At 32.2% G+C, this 19,146-nt stretch overlaps 1 protein-coding gene across 2 annotated transcripts in view; it reads left to right on the plus strand.

Moving 5' to 3' along the window:
- CUNH1orf185 (chromosome unknown C1orf185 homolog) overlaps positions 1 to 19,146 on the plus strand; it is a 103,334-nt gene that overhangs the window by 73,758 nt on the left and 10,430 nt on the right. For both annotated transcript variants that reach the window (XM_016120449.2, XM_036233828.1), the window contains one exon: positions 17,934 to 18,039. In XM_016120449.2, coding sequence (XP_015975935.1) covers positions 17,934 to 18,039 — 106 coding nt within the window. The remainder of the gene's footprint in view (positions 1 to 17,933; positions 18,040 to 19,146) is intronic.

Consider the following 19,146-nt stretch of genomic DNA (forward strand, 5'->3'; position numbering starts at 1 on the left):
ACTGTCATAAGGAATATGGACTGAGACTTCCAGACATGCCTTGAGTGAGGAATGAAGGATCAAAGTACACTTCCCCTCTCCCCAAAACTTCTATCAGTTATGTGTGTGACAGTAGTGCACATAACAGGGACTCCTTTAAATAAAAATTTAAGCAGAGGCTAAGGGAATCTCATAGCGAGGTTGTAACAAGTCTTTCTGGCAATGGATTATTTCTTTGTTGAAAAAATATTTTAAATAACTGTAGAATGCTTATGACTATTTCTTTTTCACTACATTAAGCATAATGTAGTTTCCACTACACGTGAGCTGGCAATCTCCTCTTTACCCACGCAAATTTGATAAGATGGAAGAATATTTGCAGAATAAGTAGGTCTGTTTGGGAGGCCAGATGAGCTCCAGGAGAGATTTTTTTTTTCCTGTCACCTACTTCAAGATGCTTTATACCAATTGGAAAAGGGAGTGAAAATGCTCCCTTCTCTTCTGATTGAACAAATAAGGAAGCCCAAGCAAGGTTCAATTAGTTCTGTACTCCAGTTTCACAATGATAAAATCCAAATCATGCAGAATATACATGGGAGAGAAAATGTTGAGCAAGGTACCCCTAAATTTATCTCCCCTTGCACAAAGCATGTGTCTAGAGTATCATTACTTTTGGACATTTCCCCTACCATTGAAAAATACCCCTACAGAGACCTTTCGCTTCCTTAAAAAGGGGAACCCAACCCCTGGGCCATGGACTAGTATGGTTCATGGCCTCTTAGAAACTGGGCCGCATAGCAGGAGGTAAGCCAATGGCGAGCTAGTGAAGCTTCATCTGTATTTGTAGTCACTCCCCAGCGCTAGCATCACCACCTCAGCTCCACCTCAGATCAGGCATTAGATTCTCATAGGAGCACCTGCCTTTGGTGCCAACAAGGTTGGGGACCAGAGCACTGCCTTAAAGTACCTTCTCACCTCTCCCTGTGGCTGCCACATTTTAACTCCTGGGTCACTTTCCTCACACCCTAAGACACCCCCAACTTCCCTTCATCCTCTCTATTCCAGGTTGTAGCCTTTCCTCTAATCTGAATCTATGTCTAGGAAATAATGCCTCAGTCATGCAAAGATGCTTTATTATCATCTCTCTTGCCTGTTTCCTCTGCTGAATAAAGAGAGGATTAAACATCAAACCTTTTCTTCCTGTTTTCTTTTTTTATATGTTTTGATTGCTACTGGATATAAAAATCAGATATTTCTCACTGTGAAGATTAATCTAGCAATAGTCCTCATCTGGCACGCCATGTTTATATTCTTACTAGCATAATTTTTAGGTTAAAAGAACATCTGTCTCTACTGACCTTTAATTGCATTGCAAAACCCCTTTCTGTTAACTTTGCCTTTGCAAATGCCATACCCAGTTGCCTCTTCATGAATCTTAAGAGTTTGTTTTTGTTTTGTTTTCCTTGAGCGCAGTAAATAAGAAGTGAACTAAGGGCATTCTGCATTCTTTGTTCTATTAGATTGAAAGAATTTACAATCTAATAGAACAAAGAATCTTCCAGCAGTGGGAGCTCTGGAATTTCTTTCAAGGAAAGGCGCTTAAGAATAAGCATTCTTGTTCTATTTCTTTTAAAAAATGCCATTGGGATTTTGATGGGGATTGCATTAAATATATATATATATATTATATATATATATTTATATATATAGTTTTGGGTAACATGTATTAAATATATATATATATATATGTATAAAACTATGTTGATTCTTCCAATCCATGAACATGGAATACCTTTCATTTCTTTGTGTCTTCAATTTCTTTGAATAATGTCATTTTCAGTGTATAAAGAAAGATGAACTATTGCCATTTGCGACAATGTGGACATATCTTGAGATAATCATGCATATATATGAAATGTGTTACTTTTCTATTGCTACAAACTTAGTATCTTACAACAACACAAATTTGTTTTACAGTTGTGGTAGGTGACAAAAACTAGCAGTCAGAATGTAACGACAAGGCTGGAGGCTTTAAAGGCTAGCTCAAAGTAGATGAAAAACTTTGTCTATTACTGAAAAAATGGTGAAGAAAAGAAGAAATAAGTATGCAGAAAACAAATTTTTCTTTTTACTTTGCCTTAAACTATTTTATGATGAAAACTTAGTCTAGTTGTAGACACTACTCTTAGTAGGAAGTAAACCCCAGTTTACTATCAATCTTGGATTTATTTTAAATCTAAGATAAGGTAGGATGGCATTGGGAAATTATTAATATAAGCATTAAGAAAATAGTGAAAACTTCTTTCAAGGCATAATGATTTTGGAGTTCTTCTTTGGGGATAAGATAGGGAACATCTACAAAGGCAAAGTGAAATCTATTAAATGAGTATGTCACCAATCCTACTTTGTGTTTCTTAAACTATTTTTGCTCTGTCACCCCTAGATTTACTTCTAGTACAAATAATAGGATACTTGTGAAAATAACCTATTTAAAAAGTAATCCCAACACTAACCCAGCTAATTAACTATTACACTTCCTAATGAGAATCACAGGATAAGCAGACAAAATAAAAAGCAAGAATTCAAACTATGCTGGCAGTTCCATTCATCAAATTGTTTAACATTTTCTGGCTTAATGTATATGATGTGTCAAGTTTTCTTGCATATAGGCCAAATTTTGCATAATCTCCATATAGTCATCTCTCAATGCTAAAAGTTTTTGGTGCAGTGCAAGAAATGGTAGCAGGCAAAGGAAGTGTTTATTCTTCATTTGTGCTTACTTTTTTTAGTTAGTCCTTCCTTGTTGCCTTGCTTGTCCAACATGGTTACTCCTTTATAATGAAAAATATCTTCAAAAGCTAGTTTAAGTTATTTGAAAGGTTTTTCTTTATTGTCATTCTTTCTTAAAAAATTAATCTTAAGAATAGAATTTTGTAATAATAAAATATCAAGTGGTAAGTTTCAGGTCCAGCATATTGTCTGAATAAATGCATCATTAGAACTGTTCTGTAATAAAAATATATTTGGGGTAACATACCAATAGCTTTTGCTGATTTGTAGCAGTTCCAAAGTAACAGAAAATAGTTGTCTATGATAGGACTATAGACCTTACTGACAACTATTATTGATGATTGTTTTAACCATATTACCTTAAATGAGGTGTGGTGAGGCCAGCTGAAGATTAAAAGAGAACCAGAGTTTTACAGTTTCCTATACTCACAGCTCCCTGGAGAGAAACAGCATGCCACCCAGGTCCACTCTGAGAGAGTATCAGGTTTGGTCAAGAGGGAGAGGGAGAGGGGAATAGTGGGCAGGTACCTCTATTTTGGTTTATTTGGGAAAGAATAGGGTGGGGCAGGGTAAGCAGGCTTAAGATTGGCTGGTTTGAATAATTTCAGTGGGAAAATCTCATAGAGATTTTCTAATAATTTCTATGGGACATACAGACTGTTCTTGGTTGTCTACAACTTGGCTTTGGGGAGGTAGTTGGGGGTATGGACTTAATTGGCTGCTCAATAAAATGACCAGGCTTTAGTCAGAGCCTCAAAACTGGGTCAAGGCAGCATTTATAAACACTATATCACAACATTGAATGTAAGGAAATCTTTCACATACATAGTTTCATGAATGGAATTGTATAAAACATTTAATGTGTGCAGGCATACCTACAAGGTTGCTTGAAATAAGGTGTGCTGATTTTATTGATATGATTCTCTAAGGCTTGGAAGTTTCAGATTGTTGTGGAAAGATTAGTCTACTTTATTTTTCCCTTTTGTTCTTTTGCCGGTGTTTAGGAGATTACATTAATTTATCATCTTATTTGACCATTTCAGAATGTATAATGAGCTTAAATAACATAATCGCTCATTTCATTTTGGAGTTTCTTATTAGAATTAGAAAGGAATAGCAGAAAATAGCAGTACTTACAATGATAACATTTCATAGTGTTGTAAAAGTGGAGTTCAGTCAATTTAGTAAACTGTTTACCATGGAAACTTCGGGAAAGTAGACAGTCGCATTTTAGGTGGCAATCTGAGTACCAATCTTAAATAAAGTGTTACTTTAGGATAGGAGAGATTTACAAACTTGAAATTGCCAAACAGTAGCAGCCATTCAAGAGATCTTAAAATAGCATGAGAATGCCCTAATGACTCTCCTTCGCTGGCTAAGCACTTACCTTATGCTTGAAGTTTTGCTTTCTATGCCCAGACAGCAGCTATAAATTGCTTCTGTAATAGGAACTTGATAACTTCAGAGTCCCATTTTTGGTTCATAAGCATTCGATCCCTTCCTTCTTTATACTTACCCTTAGCTTACAAATCCATTAAGTTCTGACTTAAGTTCCACCTCCTCTTCTGTTCTTTGGTATAAACAAGCATTCTTGATGTGACAGATGTGTAATTTACTCTCTTGACAAACATTCCCTACCTCTGATATTGGAATCTCCAGGCTTGGGATTTCTACTTAATCCCGTTGTCATGACTTCGTCTTTTTTCTCTTGAAACCCTTTCACTTATTACAGGTCTCCTTGGAAAGCAGCAACATATATAATTAGAAGGGAATTAGATGTCAGAAATAACACTAATCTCCAGCTTTTTCTTATATGTTCTGTTACACATTATCAATACCTATTTATGTGATTGGGTTGTAAAGCATCCCATAAGAACCAAGGATCTTTGTTATTTGTGTTATGAATTGTAGTACTACTTTATTTTATCAGTTTTGCATCACTCAGAAACAATTTTTTATCCCTTTGGATAAAAATTATATTTAAATAACTCATTTTACCTTTTCCTGTTGGCTTTTTAATTTTTTTTCTGAATGGCCAATAAATGTACATGAAGTAGAAGTCAAAAGGATGGGCACAATTATAAAATCTAAACTGCATGAGAAATTTGTTTTCCTCTTAAAATTCAAAGTGAAGACTTTTCAGAATAATGTATTACCATTTATTATTAGTAGTGTCAGTATTATTTGTACTTTTATAATTGCATTATCTCAGATGTTTGTTTAAATAAAAGATAAGCACTAACAGTGTTTGTGAAATTGATAATTTAATGAAAATAATGCAAATTCCTCTGCTCAATGCTATAAAAACTATCAAAAGCTATTAAATAAATTAGTGCCCACCAGAGGATGCTGCAACTGCATGAAGAAAAGCAAACAATGGCCTCAATGACATCACCCCTTTCTAATTCAAGTCAGGAAAACTAATACCTAAGTACCTGTCCTAGCTGGTGATGCACATTTATCTTTTCACCTACAACCCCCTTACCTTTTGGAAGACAGGATACAATGAAGAGAATCTAGGAAAATACAGAGGAAACTTAAGGGATTAAACTAGAATACCTTAGCGAAAGGCAACAGACTATTCTGTTGTTTGTATAATGAGTGTAATAACATAATTAATTAGGAGTGTCTAGTAGTGTCACAATATTCAACATCTTCTACATGCTTAAACAAGACTCCCTAGCATAGGGAAACAAAAAAGTGCCCCCAGTGATTGAGCTGGTGACAAATATAGGCAGTATCTCTTTCAAATGCACAATTCTGATCTTTTTATGAATGATAGTATGAAAATAAATACACATTATCTTAAGGTATCCTTTCCAGCTTTCACCTGGTTATTAGTTTATTTCTTCAAGACCTTTAGCACTCTCTAGTTTATTTGTTTATGTGTTTATCTTGCTTATTTCCCTAATATCTAGTGAAGTTGAGCATCTTTTCATATGTCTGTTGTCCATTTGTATGTCTTCTTAGGAGAAGTGTCTGTTCAGGTCCTCTGCCAACTTTTAAATTGGATTGTTGTTGTTGTTGTTGAGTTATATGAATTTTTCATATATTTTGGATATTACTTCCTTATCAGAGGTGTTGTTTTAAAATATTTTCTCTCATTTGGTTGGTTGCTTCTTTGTTTTGTTGATGGTTTCTTTTGCTTTGAGCTTTTTAGTTTGATATAGTCCCATTCATTTATTTTTGCTTTTACTTCTCTTGCTTTTAGGGTCAAATTTATAAAATCCTCTCTATGACCAAGATCCACAAGTTTAGTGCCTATATTTTCTTCTATGCATTTTATTGTTTCAGGTCTTTTATTTAGGTCTTTGATTCATTTTGAGTTAATTTTTGTGTGTGGTAACAAATTAAATTTCAGAAAAAGAAATGAGGGCAATAATTCCTTTTGCAATTGCTGCAAAAAGAAAATACCTAGGAATAAACTTAACAAAGGCTGTGAAGGACCTGTATACCTAAAACTACAGAACTTTATTAGAAGAAATTAAAGAAGACACAAAGAAATAGAAAGGTATTTTGTGTTCATAGATTGGAAGAATCAACATAGTTAAAATGGCCATAATACCCAAAGCAATATACAGATTTAATGTAATCCCCATCAAAATCCCAGTGGTATTTTTTAAAGAAATAAAACAAAAATATCATCAAATTTGTATGGAATTGAAAAAGATTCTGAATAGCCAAAGCAATCCTGAGAAAAAACAAGGCTGAAGGTATCACACTGCCCAACTTCAAATGATACTACAAAATGACAATAATCAAAGCAACATAGTATTGGCAGAAAAACACAGAGGAATGGAACAGAATTGAAAAAGGCCAGAAATAAACATCCATCTATATGAGCAAGTAATTTTCAATAAAAGAGTTGAAAACATACAACAGAGAAAAGAAAGCCTCTTCAATAAATGGTACTAGACCCCTGAGTGCGCCAGGCCCCAGGTACGCCAGGACCCGGGCACGCCACCTCCCTAGTGTGTGCTGCGATCATGTGGGAGATGACGGCCCACCTTCAGAGATCCAGTTCTTAAGGGGATATGGCAACATCTGTAGGTCAGGGGTGGAAGGTGGGGGTGGGGGTGAGAAATTAAAGAGGGTGCAAAAAATAAAATAAATAAATAAAAGATACTGGAAAAATTGGAAAGCCAAGTGCTTAGATATATTTTCTAATAGTATCACTTCTTAAAAGTAATATTTGATTACATATTCTTACTATTTCAAATTTCATTTGTTTGCACTGACTTTGTATGAAGCCCAATAACAATCAGTTCAAGATAACTATCTGACAAGGATACAAAGTCATTATTATTTATTAAAAGAAAAGCAGTATATTTTATATAAGATATATAAGTAATAAAGTATATAATTTGTTTTGAAAATTAAGGAGGTTGACTTTTACTCTCACCAGATTAACATATTCGATAACTTTTTCTTGCTTTTAATGTTTTTCATTCATTAACTAATTTAAGCATTCCAAACCCACTGAAGTACATGCAGTGGGATTGCTAGATCATAAGTAGTTCTAATTTTAATTTTTTGAAGAATCTCTACAGTTTTTCATAGCAGCTATACCATTTTGCATTCCCACCAACAGTGTATAAGAGTTCCAGTTTCTCTACATTCTTGCCAACACTTGCTGTCTTTTTTTAAATGGCCATCCTGACAGGTCTGAGTTATGGTTTTAATTTGCATTTCCCTTAGGAATAGTGATGTCGAACATTTTTTATATGCCTGTTGGCCATTTGTTTGTCTTCTTTGGAAATGTCTATTCAAGTGTTTAGCCCATTTTCAAATTGGGTTATTTTTTCACTATTGGGTTTAGCTTTTATATTTTGGAAATTAATCCCTTATGGTTTGCAAATATTTTTTCCATTTTATGTGTTGACTTTTTGCTCTATTGACTGTTTCCTTTGCTGTGCAGAAGGTTTTTAGTTTGATATACTCCCACTTATCTATTTTTTGCTTTTCACATTCATGAAATAATTGTCAAGACTAATGTCATAAAACTTTTTCCTGTTTTCTTTTAGGAGTTTTAGAATTTTGGAAAACAATTGTTTTTTGTACATTGATCTCGAATCCTGCAATCTTGTTAAGCTCAATTAATTGTTCTAATTGTTTATTTAAAATCCCACGAGTTTTTCTATATAGATGATCATGTTTTCTTGCAATAAAATACCATAAACTGAGTGGCTTATAAACAACAGAAATGTGTTTCTCACAGTTCTGGTGGAAGTCAGATCAAGGTGCCTAATTTTGTGTCTGGAGAGATCCCTCTTCTTGTTTCTGGCTGTGTCCTCAGATGGTGGGAAGACTAAGGAGATCTGTGGGATCTTTTTCATAAGAACACTAATACCATTCAGGAGAATTTCATTCTCATGACCTAAGCACCTCCTGAAGGCCCCACCTCCTAATATTGGAAACCAATAGTTCATTGGGCATTAAGATTTCAACATATGAATTGGGGGTGGGGCACAAAAACATTCAGACCATAACATTAAGAACATAAATACTTATTTCTTCTTTTTTAATCTAGATGCCTTTTATGTCTTTTTCATGCCTGATTGCACTGGCTAGAACCTTTAGTGAATTGTTGAATAGAAGTTATGAGAGTGGATATCACTGTATTGTTCCCAATCTCAGGAGGAAAGTGTTCAGTCTTTCACCATTAAGTCTGACTTTTTCTTTTCGTGAATGGCTTTTATCAGGTTAAGGAACCTGATAACTATGATAGTTTCCTTTATATCCTAGGTTGCTGAATGTTTTTAAAATTTTTAATCAGTAATGGATATTGGATCTTATCAATTTTTTTTCATGTCATTGACATAGATCCATATTCATCATGTGGATTTCCTCTTCAAACTTGTTAATATGGTGAATTGCATTGATTGGTTTTAAAATGTTAAACCAACCCTGTATTCTTGGGATAAATCCCACTCGATTATGATATATTGTCTTTTAGTATAATGTATTCAATCTGCTGTAATATTGCTTAGAATATTTTATCTGTTCACGATGCATAACATAGACACATTTTGCAGCTATGTTCAATTTATAATTTTCTCTCTTTCTTGTTCTTGCTCTCACTCTTATCTGGTTTTGGCATCAGGGTAATGCCGTCCTCATAAGATGAATTGAAAAGTATTTTCTTGTCTTCAAATTTTTGGATGCATTTGTGTAGAATTAGTATTATTTTTCTCCTTAAATATTTGGTGGAATTTACCAGTGAAGCCACCTGGACATGGAGTTTTCTTTGTAGGGAGAATTTTAACTATAATTTCAGTTTCTTTAGTAGACGTGTATCTGTGTTATCTATTTCTTCTTGAATAAGCTTTAGAAATTTGTCTTTTAAGGAATTTTCCTATTTCACATAAGTTGTTAAATATATTTGCATAAAATTGTTCATAATATTGTCTTACTATTCTTTTAATGGCTTTAGAATATGTAGTAATGTCACCTATAATTTCTGGTAATTTGTACCTTTCAATCTAACTAGATCAATTGATCAATCTAACTAGAAGACTTATCAATTTTATGAATATCAAGGTATCAGCTTTTGGTTTTACTGATTTTCTCTATTGTTTTTCTGTTTTCTATTTCACAGGTTTTCATTTTGACTTTCAATATTGTTTTGTTTACTTTGGGCTTAATTTGCTCTACTTATTCTAGTTTTTAGGATTATTCACATTTTTTCTAATATTGCAGTTTTGGGTATAGATTTTTCTTCCCCCCTTTAAGTACTACTTTAGTCCCACAAATCCTGATGTGTTGTGTTTTCATTTTATTTGGGTTGAATGTTCTCTAAATATCAGTTAGATTCATGATGACACATGGCTTCCACAGTACCTCCCAGGATCATCTCCATCCCAGTCAAGTCTAAAGGGAGAAGGAGCATGGAGAAAGTTGCTTGGGAGCTTTTTTTATGACATCACTTCCACTCAAATTCCATTGGTTAGAACTCAGCCACATGGCTTCACTTAATGGTATAGGAAGCTGGGACATGTAGTCTAGCTTTTTGCCTGTGAAGAAGAGGAAAATGTATTTGGATGAAGAGCCAGCAATCTCTTTCTGTTTTCTGGAAGAGCATGTATAAGATAAATACTTGAATCATGGGTATACAGTAGAAATTGTAAAGTTATTGGGGCCTGCTGTTTTCTTGGGGGGAAATTTTATAACCAGACTTATTTTAATATATGCATGTTCCTTTAGGTTTTCTATTATATCTTGAGTTACTTTTTGTAAGTCATTTTTTAGGCACCTATACTTTAGTATAAGTTTTGAAACAGTTACTTAAATTTGCTTAAAGTATTTTCTTTTTTAAAATAATTTTTTATTTTTCAATTACAGTTGGCATATAATATTATATTAGTTTCAGGTGTACAACATAGTGATTAGACATTTCTATAACTTATGAAGTAATCACCCTGTTAAATCTAGTACCCATTTGACACCATACATAGTTATTATAATATTATCGACTATATTCCTTAGGTTGTACTTTACATCCCCATGACTATTTTGTAACTACCAATTTGTACTTCTTAATCTCGTCTCCTTTTTTACCTACTCTTCTCAACCCCCCTACTATCTGGCAACTATCAAAATGTTCTCTGTATCTATCAATTTGTTTCTATTTTGTTTGTTTACTTTGTTCTTTAGATTCCACACGTAAGATCCATCCATGTTATTTCAGATGGCAAGATTTTATTCTTTTTTATGGCTGAGTAATAGTCCCTTGTATATATGTACCACCTCTTCTTTATCCAGTCATTCATTGAAGAACATCCAAGTTGCCTTTAGATCTTGGTCTTATTCTCTGTTATAACTGTGATTATGTTCATTCTTCATTTTTAATATCGTTTACTTGTGACTTCTTTTTTTTATTTGGTTAATCTTACTAGAGATTTGACAATCTTATTAGTCTTTACCAAAAATCTTAATTTTTATTTCATTAATTTCTGTTTTTTATTCATTTCCTCTACATTATTTGGGTTTCTTTTGGTGGTCTTTTTCAACTTGTAGTCTGAATGCCAAGTTTATTTTTTTTCAAATTTGCATTTAGGACTATACTTTGTTGCTGCAAGTGTTTATGCAGGGTGTTTTCATTATTGGTTGGTTCTATATATTTCTAAATTTCCATTGAGTTTTTAATGCATGAGTTATTTACAGTGTGATTTAACATTTCCACAAGTATGAGAGCTTGAGGGTATATATTAGATTATTAATTCCAAAATTAATTGCATTATTATCAGAGAATGTGGTATGTGTAATGATTCTGTAAAATTGTGAAGTCTTGCTTTACTACCTGATATATTCATGTTAAGTTTGAGATACCGTCTCATTTATTATGTTATTAATTCTTTGCAATGTCATCTTACTAATTTCTTATTCTAATTTTGTGAGATAGATAGTATGATTCTCATTTTTCAAATAAGAACATTAAAATCTAATCAATATAATAAGTAATTATTCCAAATTTACAGATTCTGTCTTTAATCAGAGCAGATACAAACTGAAAAAAAATCCGCATGGTCAGCTTTTTATACTAATTGCATATAAGCCGTGCTTACCTTTCATTATAGATTTTTAAATGTTCAGGGCAAGGATCCATTCTCACTTAAATGGATTTTTATCCTTCACTTGGTGCCTAAAACAGTATCTCATACATATTTGGTGTTCAATAGATGTTTGTTAGAGAAAATCTGAGACTGAAATCTGGCAAAACCCTAAAAGTATAACAAATAAGTAATTTCTGAAGACTCAAAAATAAAACAGGACTTGTAGTACTAGGATAATTGTAAAAAATAACCTGAAAACTCCTGGTACAAATGCCTAGTAATTCTGGTTCAAGATACATACATACATACATACATACATACATACATACATACATACATACATACATACTCTATATTTATATGTATGTGTATATATTTACATCCTTTGTATATCTATCTATATATATATCCATATAACCTTTAATAGACCTGTCTATACCTAGATATAAATATATATGTTAAAGGATAGATGAGCAGAGGAAGAGGGACCTACAAAGGCAATAAAGATGTAGACAGAGAAAAGGTAGGAAAACCAGGCGAATTTAGGTTACTGATGCCAAGGAGGGAAAGAGAGTGGTCAATAGTCACCTTGAGGTTTTGTTTTACTGAAGTTATTAATGACCTTGGAGATAGAGTTGTGAAAAAGTAGAAATTCTAATTGTAAGAATTTTAGCTGCAAATGGTAAGAAAAAGATCAATTGTAAGTTATGGGTAAAAGAGAGTTGTTGTTTTTTTTTTTTTTTAAGATGGAAGAGTCATCACTTGGTTTAAGACGTAATCTGTTTGGCTAGCTATCGCTTATTCATTCTGTAAGATTCGGCTTAGGTGTTAACTTTAGGAAACTGTCCCCGCACTTGGTCAAACTGCCTCTGATATCTTAGCACTGTCAATAGGGTCATTATTATAGAACTTAGAATATTTTAATGAACATATTCATTTAAATGTCTGTCCCCTCCAGACACTCAATGATCATGTGTTGCTTCTCTTTGCATCACCAATTCTAGGCAAGGGTTTGGCAGTAGAAGATTCTCAAACAGTGTTCAACTAAACTATGGAGACTTTTTCCTTAACTTTCCCCTATCTTTTTATAATGCTAGCATCTAGCACAGTGCCTATCATTCATTCATTAACTATTCAATCATTTTTTGAGAACCAGTCATTATTCTAAACTCTGAAAATACCATAGTGAAAAAGACTTATCTTCTAGCAAAGAGCAAGAGACAATAGACAATAAACCAATAAGAAGATTATTTATGATAGTAATTATTAAAAACAAAGAAACAGGGTGATATGATAGAGTACCTTTTTGAAACTGAAGAGTCATTACTTTGGATAAGATACTTAGGCACAGAGTTGAGAAAGTAAATATACTACTTTTGTATATAATGTTTGTAATATATATTGACTAAACCTTCAAAGTGAGAGGGGATCTTAATAATCTCAGAATCAAGTCTTTTATTAGATTGATTTAGAGAGAAAGTGCAACTTGTTGAAGATATTTAACAAATATGAAACTTTTCAGATTCATTATACCTCATTGGAATTCCCCTAAAATATTAATGACACATTTAAACTAGAGACTGGAATGGTGTACTAATCACATCATAATGGAGAATTAAAAAAAAAAAAAAGAGGAAGACAGAGATCTTTAGGAGGAGAAAATAGCTGGCCTATAAACACAGTGATAACAATAGAGAAGGTGCCACAAAGAGACCTGTAACATCTAAATATAGGAGTTAGGAATTACATATGAATCTTCAAAAACTTTCTTCCTGATTTTTCTAGTATACTCATGATAGAAAATTTGAATATACAGAAAAGTCTGGAGTGGAGAATTATAATTATAAACTCTTACCCCCAGTATAACTAATGTTGATTATTTTCCTCATACAAATACGTTTCTCTTTTTAAAAATTGAGATTATATTATTTTTATATTTTTTTAAATATTTGAGAAAATCAGAAAAGTGAAAAAAAAAAGAACAAAGAGGAAAAAACATCTATGTATTTCCTACTAAATAAATATTTTTGGTCATATAAGCTTCAGACCTTTACGTTTATAAAGAAATAAACATTACAGATAAAGTCTAAGTCGATGTTCTATCCATAATCCCATTTCTCTTATTTCTTCCTTGGATAAAACTAATATGAATTTGGTATATTTTAATATTGCTGTTACATTAATGTTTTTTTAAATAGTATTTTTTTGTGTTTTAATGTGCATAAATTGAATTAGTCCATAATTAGAATAATTGAATGTAAATTTCTGGAAATTGCTTTTTTCACTGAACTTTTTTCAGTTCTGTTCATGCCATTATATATAGACCTAGTTGATTCATAAGTCATAAGTGTTAAGCTTGATGAATTTTCACTGAACACACATATGTAATAGCACCTAGTTTAAGAAACAGAATATTACTAGCACCTCTGAACTCCCCCTCTGTGTTTGAACTTTATGTCTGCCTTCTGTCCAACATTATTTATGAAATTTATCCATGTTGTTGTGGATAGTTGTAGTTATTCTTTCCCATTGTCATAGAATATTTTGTTTTCATAAATTTTGCTTTTTTTATTTATCCATTCAACTATTAATGAGCATTTGGGCAGTTTCCAATTTGTGGCTCTCTCAAATAGCAATACTATAAACATTCTCATATATATTTTTTTAACACATGCATGCACTTCACTTATGTATACTTCTAAAAATTGTTGGGTCATAGGATACGCATATGTTTAGCTTTACTAATAGTGCCAAACAGTTTTCCAAAGTATTGTACAAAATTGCAGTTTCACCAGTGAATGAGAATTCAGCTTACTCTGCCTCCTTGGCAACACCCGATATTTTCTTTTTCATTTTAGGCATTATATAAAATTGTTATATTATCTCATTGTGATTTAATTTTCACTTCTCTGATTATTAATGAAGCTTTCATGTATTTATTGGCCATTTAGATATTCTGTTTTATGATACACTTATATATTTAGTTTTTATATTTAACAGTTTTTTTCTAACAAATCTAAAGATATTCGGTGTCTCTATTCTTCACCCAATCTAGATAAGGAAGGACCTTAGCAATTTTTAAATTACTACTGTTCTATCGCTTACCAGTTGTATGGCTTTAAGCAAGTTACTTAAACTCATTTTGCCTCATCTGTTTCTTCATCTGTAAAGTGGAGAAACAATAGCACTTGGCTCATAGATTTGTTTGTATTAAATAGGTTAATATACATAAAGCACTTCAAATAGTGTCTGGAATATAGTATCTATAAATGTTAGATATTATTATTGTTGCTATCGGTGAAAGGATATATAGCATATCAAGGGGATAAAATAGAGTTCATAAATAAGCTGACACAAATATAGCTAATTGATTTTTGACAAGGGTGCAAAGGCAACTCAATTAAGAAAAGAAAGTCTTTTCAGCAAATGATGTTGGAACCATTGGGTATACATATATAAAAAAAAAAAACTTGACCCACGCCTCACACCTTATGCAAAAACTAATTCAAAATGAATCATAGATTAAGAGTAAATATAAAACTATAAATCTTTTATGGTAATCATGGAGAAAATCTTCATGATCTGGGTTCGGCAGAGAGTTCTCAGATAGGATTCTTAGCACAATCCATAAAAGAAAACAGTTGATAAGTTGGACATTACCAAAATTAAAAAGTTTTTCTCTGTGAAAGACATTGTTAAGAGAATTGAAAAGACAAGCTACAGACTGGGAGAAAATATTTCAAAATCACATGTCTGACCAAGGGCTTGTATCCAGATGTATAAATAATTCTAAAAAATTAGCAAAGATTTGGACAAATCACTGAGGAAGATATATGGATGGCAAATAAGCACATGGTAAGATGTTCAACATCACTATTCACTAAGGAAATGAAAATTGAAATCACAGTGAAATACCACTGCATATCTATTAGAATGGCTAAAATAAAACTGATAATACCAAGTGGTGGCAGTGATAATGAGCAGCTGAAGCTATTATATATTGCCTTGCTGGAAAGCAAGAAAATTCAGCCACTAGGAAAGCAGTTTGGCAGTTTCTTATAAATTAAAATATATACTTCCTACATGACCTTACTGAAATAAAAACTTATGTTTAAACAAACACCTGTGTGCAAGCAAATAGTAGCTTTATTCCTAACAACTCCCAACTGGAAACAACCAAATGGCTCTCAGCTGAAGAATAAACTGGTGGTGCATCTATAAAATGGAATATTTCTCAGCAAGAAAAAGATACGAACTATTGATACATGCAACAACATGGATGAATCTCAATTGTGTTATGCTAAGTGAAAAAAGCCAAACTCTAAAGGGCTCATGGTATATGATACTACTTATATGAAATTCTGGAAAGGCAAAAGTATAAGGTTGGAAAATAGGAATATAAAATAATCAGTGTTTGTCCCTTGTTAGTACTTGACCACTTACAGACAATGCAAGGAAATTTATTTTGAATGATAAAACTGTCCTATAAGTTGATTATGGTGATTATTAAGCACTATATTTGTCAAAACTTATAGAACTGCAGATGAATGCACAAAAGTGAATTTTACTGTGTATAAATTAAAATTTTTTTAAATGAAAAATCTTAGGTTGTATCTGAATATTGCTTCTCTGCTATTTCTCTATGCTCTTTTTTTGAAGCTATATTAGTTTTATGTTATATACTCTTTATCTTTTCCAAATATCATAATTTATCATATTTTTTATTTCTTTATGTAGCTGGATGAATTCAGTATTATCTTTTATTTCATTAATGATGTTCAAGAGTTCACTCCATCTTAAAATTTTTGAATTTTATTTCCAATATTCCTCCTTTGTCTATTTTTGAATTGGTCTTTATTGGTGGCTCAGGACTCCCTTCTCTCAGAGATTTTGGTAATACAGAATCATTCATTGTATTAGAGGATGGTTTGGTCTGGGTCTTATCTCAAGGATTTTCTTCTTATTATTATTATTTTTGCTTTCTCTGTGTTGCTTTTCTTCCTTTGTCCATAGAGGTCCTTATCTTATACTTGAGTGCAACTATGTCTTTTGAATTTTTTGAAATATAACTTTTATCTATCTTGCTTTTATCATTTAATACTATCTGACATTTCCTTATAGAACTATGCCAGTGATTCTCAATTTTGCCCACCTCCCAGAATACATTTGCTAATGCCTGGAGACATCTTTGTTACAATGCACATGAGAGTCCTAACAACAAATTACCTGGTTCAAAAGATTAGTAATATTGAGGTTGAGAAACCCTGCTTTAAATAATTAAAGAATACTATATTTTTCATTTGTAATAATTTATTTAATTGACTCCCTAATGTGGGGCACTTAGAGGGTTTTTTTTTTTTGTATTGTGAGTAGCGCTTTGATAGCCTTATATGCCTTTTTTGATAACATTAATTAATTCCCAAATTAGACATTTCTGAACCCAAAGAAAACTAAGATCTTAGAAGCTGGAAATTACTTCGGCTACAGTAAAAGTGTTGGAACAAAGTCTTTATCATGTCCTTTCCTTAGTGGAACTTATAATATGTTTACACATAAAAATATTCTTTTAATTTTATGCTTTTAAACCCTTTTTTCCAAATAATATAGTCCCAAGTTGTCTTAGGGCCCTTAAGTTCTATACAACCTTCTGCAAAAGCTTTTAACAGCTCACTTTATGCTTAAGGAGATTTCAGAATCTTAATAAATATTTGACCAGTCTGACTATAATTACCTTTCTTCATTCTTAATTCTTTTTAATACATACTCATGTTAAGAATATTAATATAATAGAAAAAAACAGGACTGTTTTAATTTGCTGAACCTTGGTTTAGTTACTTTTCTTACTTGGACCTCAATTTTAACTTCTGTAAAATGAAAGAGTTATATCATATAATTCCTATAGGCTTTTAAAAAAATTATTATTTTTATTTATTCATTTATTTATTTTTTATGGTGACATTGGTTAATGAAATCCAATAAGTTTCAGCTATACACTTTAACAGTAAGGCATGTATATATTCACACTGTGTGTTTACCTCCTATAGGCTTTTTAAATTATAAAGCTGTGATATGCTATTATTTTATATAGCTTTTATTTAGATATGGCTATGATCTTTTACTTGAGATAAAGTATAGATAAAACATTAAAAATTCCTAATATCTTTAAAAATTCCTCATACCTATTTTTTATTACCCTTATCTACCTCCTTGTAATGATTGATAATCAAAATCTTAAATGAAAAATGTCAAGTAGGAAGACTGCAAGGAATGATATTGAGAAAATAACAAAAATTTACAGCTGAACTGAGAAAGAGAAAACTTGATAAGAAAAATGAGATGACAACTGTATGAAAACAAACAAAACTAGGTCTCAAATCCTGGCAGAGTCAGAGAAATGCAGCCTAGGCCCAAATCAGCCTGGGACCCTGTGCAATTCTCAAACTCAGGGTCTTGAAATTAGAATTGCACAGAAGCAGAATTCAGGCCTCATAACTTCCTAGTTAATGTCTTAACATTACTCTATGTAGATCATTTGATACATTATTATATCATTTAATTTTACCTAAAGAATGAAGATACTTGCATGAAATATTTTTTTATTTCTTTGTGTAGGTTTATTTAATCACTTAACCTATTTTCTGGCTGCCAGCGCTGTTACGTTAGGAATTGGTTTCTTTGCTTTGGCATCAGCTTTGTGGTTCCTGATTTGCAAACGAAGGTAAGATTTATTAGAATATTCTACTTTTTGTTCTTTTAAAAATCCAATGAAAGACTTTTCAAATGGTATTAAACTTAAATAACGAAAATAGCATTACTTCTGTAATTTGAGGTTTGGTTATAGACCCTTTGATTGGGGAGGGAAAGCTTTATATGTTTACAGTAGCTTGAAAGAGAAATCTTAGTAGTGTAATTGTCCGAGTAGTATAAGAGCAATCTTCAGGCATTAAAATTTTAATAGTAAAATCTATTGCATTCTTTAAAAGACATACATTTGAATGATAATATAAAGCTGGAAATTTTTTTAAATTTTCACTGCTAATTTAGAGGTTAATTATTTGATCAATTCAGTATTTGCTTTGTCTGATGTAAAAAAAATATATAAATTGTAACGTCATCTCCCACACACTCTTTTCAGTGTTCACTTTCTCAGCAAATGCATACATTATTGTCTAACCAATTGCACAAGTCATAAACTAGAAATTATTCACTTATTCATTCTTCAACAAATATTTATTGGGTGCCTGCTATTGTTCTGTAAACAAGTCAGACAAGGTTTCTTTCGCATAGACTTACGGTGACACTGGGAGGAGAAAGATATTGAACAAATAGATAAAGTGGTCAGGAATGTCTCTTCGAATGGGCAGTATGTAATCTGAGACCTAAGTGGAAAGAAGGAGACAGACATGTGAAGATCTTATGGAGAGGTATAGCCAGTTCAAAGACCCCAAGTGGGAATGATGTTATTATTGGTCTGTAAACAGAAAATCCAGTGTGAATTGGCTGTCCTGAGGGAAGAATAATGATAATAAGATTGAAAAGGTAGATAAGGGACCAAGTCACATACGAATTTGTGGGCTAAAATATGGAGTTTGGATTTTATTATTTGTGCTATCAGAATTATTTAAGCAGGGAAATGACACATTATTACCATAATAATAGCTAACATTGAGTGCTTACTACATACTAGGCACTGTTGTGCTTTATATGTTATCTCATTTAGACTTCATAATAGCCCTATGAGGTAGCAGTAATATTATCCCCTTTTAAAGACTCAATAATGTCACCTAGAGATAGATTACATTTTTATAACACTTCTTAAAATTTG

The sequence above is a fragment of the Rousettus aegyptiacus genome, unplaced genomic scaffold (genome assembly GCF_014176215.1).
Source record: "Rousettus aegyptiacus isolate mRouAeg1 unplaced genomic scaffold, mRouAeg1.p scaffold_m13_p_1, whole genome shotgun sequence".
NCBI classification, from domain to species: Eukaryota; Metazoa; Chordata; class Mammalia; order Chiroptera; family Pteropodidae; genus Rousettus; species Rousettus aegyptiacus.